The sequence below is a fragment of the Chinchilla lanigera genome, unplaced genomic scaffold (assembly GCF_000276665.1).
Source record: "Chinchilla lanigera isolate Chin_1 unplaced genomic scaffold, ChiLan1.0 scaffold00127, whole genome shotgun sequence".
In the NCBI taxonomy this organism is placed as follows: domain Eukaryota; kingdom Metazoa; phylum Chordata; class Mammalia; order Rodentia; family Chinchillidae; genus Chinchilla; species Chinchilla lanigera.
In genome coordinates, this window is record NW_004955528.1 from 155997 (window position 1) to 158990 (window position 2994).

A 2994-nucleotide genomic window follows, 5' to 3' on the forward strand; every position below is an offset into this window, starting at 1 on the left:
ACAGTCCCCCAGACCCGATGTCTTGACAAGGACACATACAGACCACTCAGACATGGTGCAGAGTCACCCATACAGGCAGACACAGTCACATCTGCATGTGTACCTATAGGCACATACCATGCACACATACATAGGGTCAAGAACAAGATGCCCACGTGCACAGATAAGGGAGCCCAGGTCCACAGTAACCTGTGGACAAAAGCACAAATGCCCAGACCCCTGCAGCATGCAGGTACACACGTGCAGAGATATTCACATGCTCCTCAGCTGCCTGCTAGGAAGTTGCTAGGTGAGTGGATGCCAAGAACCTGGGGTGGGCTGCGGCAGGCATCACGGTACTGTGAGGGGAGCCCGATGAGCTCCACGTCAGCAAGTGGGAGCTGCCTTCCCGCCTGCCTCCCTCCCTCCCTCTGTCAGATGAGCAAGCACATCAGCACTGCCACAGGGCTGAGAGCCTTGCTGGAAGCCAGCTGGGGCTGAGGCAGCTGACGTCGGGGCAGGTCCTGGAAGCCCCTTCCCACCAGGGAGAACTGGCTGGGACCCCTGCCGCGCAGCTATCAGTTGGGTCTGCACCTCCACCCTCACATCTGTCTGCATTCTGCCACCACTAAGATCTCACCAAGGCCGCCAACTTCTAGCCAGAAGGCACCAGACAGGTTAGTGAAGACAGCAGCTGTGTGGGTGGGGGTCTGCAGTGGCACTAGGGTGGGCGAGAGCTCTAAGACACTGCAAGAAGGTACTTCAGACTCAGCAAAGGTAGAGATGTGCCTGGAAGGTGTGTTTGCAAAGGGAAGACAAACTCAACTCGACTTTGTATGCTGGGGGTAGCAGAATGGGGCCTCCCAGGAGGTTGGCTTGATTGCCTTCTAAGGAGGGGTCTTGGGAAGGGAGATTATCTGGTCCAACACACCTGCTTCCAAGAAGGCCAACTCCCAGGGCCATCACAGGACAGGGCTGCCATGGAGCACTTACCCATGGACTGGAATGGATAGAGTGACCCTATATGGCCAGGAAGAGTGGCCAAAACTTCTTCCACAGAACTTGAGGTGGCCACTCTTTCAGACTGTAATGCTTTTGGTTGTTTCCTTCCCAGAATCCAGCCCAAGGAAATCCCTGCCCAGATACCCACCTCCAAACCCTACACAATGCAGGCTTCTACACACCCGGAGCCACCCAAGAATGGAAGTGCCTCCTTCTTTCCCACCATGGGCGCCAACCTCTCCCAGGAAAATAGCACCCAGCCCAACATCACCTCCACCAAGCCTCTGTCTGCACTCTATGTGCTCCTGCCAGCTGTGTACTCTGTGATATGTGCCGTGGGGCTGACCGGGAACATGGCTGTCATCTACGTGATTCTGAGGGCCCCCAAGATGAAGACAGTAACAAATGTGTTCGTCTTGAACCTGGCTGTGGCTGATGGGCTCTTCATCTTGGTGCTGCCGGCCAATATCGCAGAGCATTTGCTGCAGCGCTGGCCCTTTGGGGAGCCTCTCTGCAAGCTGGTGCTGGCCATCGACCACTACAACATCTTCTCCAGCATCTACTTCCTGGCCGTGATGAGCGTGGACCGTTACTTGGTGGTGCTGGCCACTGTGCGATGCCGCCGTGTGCCCCGACGCACCCAGCGGGGAGCAAAGGTTGCTAGCCTGTGTGTATGGCTGTGCGTCACCCTCATGGTTCTGCCCTTCTTCTCCTTTGCTCATGTCTACAGCAATGAGCTGCAAGTGCCCAGCTGTGGGTTGAGCTTCCCACAGCCAGAGAGGGCCTGGTTCCAGGCCAGCCGCATCTACACGCTGGTGCTGGGCTTTGTACTTCCTGTGTGTGCTATCTGTGTGCTCTATGTGGATCTCCTACGCCGGCTGCGGGCCATGCGGCTCTACTCCGGTGCCAAGGCTCTGGGCAAGGCTAAGCGGAAGGTGACCATCCTGGTTCTCACCGTGCTGGCTGTGTGCCTCCTCTGCTGGACGCCTTTCCACCTGGCCTCTGTGGTGGCCCTAACCACAGACATGCCCCAGACATCCCTTGTTATTGGCATCTCTTATACCATCACCAGCCTCAGCTATATCAACTCATGTCTCAACCCCTTCTTGTATGCCTTCCTGGACGACAGCTTCCGCAAGAATTTCCGCACCTTGTTTCTGTGCCGAGGGGCCTGAGCACTGCCAGCCATTCCTTCCAGATCAGGGGACATCCTGTCTGTTCATATCACTTCCCTGTGTTCCCTACACAGACACAGACCCTGCAAAGTGTTACCTCCAAAAAGGACCACAATAGTGTGGTCCTGTCCTTATCTCTGCTTCATGGACACCTGTAAGGATTCAGATTCTGGTAGCAGGCACAGGGAGTTGGATCACCCAAAAAGGATGGACAGAGAGATGCTCCCCCAATGGTCCTTTTCATGTCCTCTATGGAACCCAGGACCCCTGAAAACAGAGATCTAGAAGGGAAAGGACCAAAACTGTGAGCTTGGCCTGGAGCCAGTGCTGTGTTCCACAATCAGGACCCACTGGGCTCCTTCAGACACGAGAGGGAGATGACAAAAGTGTGGGTACCTTGGAGAGCAAAGTCAAGCGTTGCTCATAAGGCTGAGATCATGAGTATCAAGTGAAGCCACAAAATGCACCAACAGCCTGAAAGGCGGTGACAGCTCACCAGGAGACCAGTGCCCTTGTATCCTACCTCATCACCCATGGCCCCTTCATATCCTGCTGTAGGACACAGGGCCCTTCTGCCAGGACCTCTCAGCCCCAATATGACTATGTTACGGACTGGCTGTCCCTTGGAGAAGCTGGCATCTGAAGCCCCCTCCAACCTGGGTGGGCCCGGGGTCTGGACTTAGCCAGCAGGAGCTAGAACTGTGGAATCAGGCAGTAGGTGCAGGCTGCTCAGAGTCCCCTGCTGCCCAGGGGGCCTGGGCATGGCTTCCACCTGTTCCACAATTACCACGTCCCTCTGGCCTCACCAAATGGTGAGTTACCATGTGGGTTTCAGACC

At 55.8% G+C, this 2994-nt stretch overlaps 1 protein-coding gene across 1 annotated transcript; it reads left to right on the forward strand.

Annotated features, from left to right (window-relative positions):
- The first annotated feature begins 1145 nt into the window (after positions 1 to 1145).
- Positions 1146 to 2156, forward strand: Npbwr2 (neuropeptides B/W receptor 2). The gene has a single exon (XM_013507428.1). It carries the CDS (start codon positions 1146 to 1148, stop codon positions 2154 to 2156), a length of 1011 nt encoding a protein of 336 aa, XP_013362882.1.
- The last annotated feature ends 838 nt before the right edge of the window (positions 2157 to 2994 follow it).

Excerpts from the sequence above, each read along its gene's own strand:
- Npbwr2 (XM_013507428.1), top strand. The coding sequence starts at position 1,146 with ATGCAGGCTTCTACACACCCGGAGCCACCCAAGAATGGAAGTGCCTCC.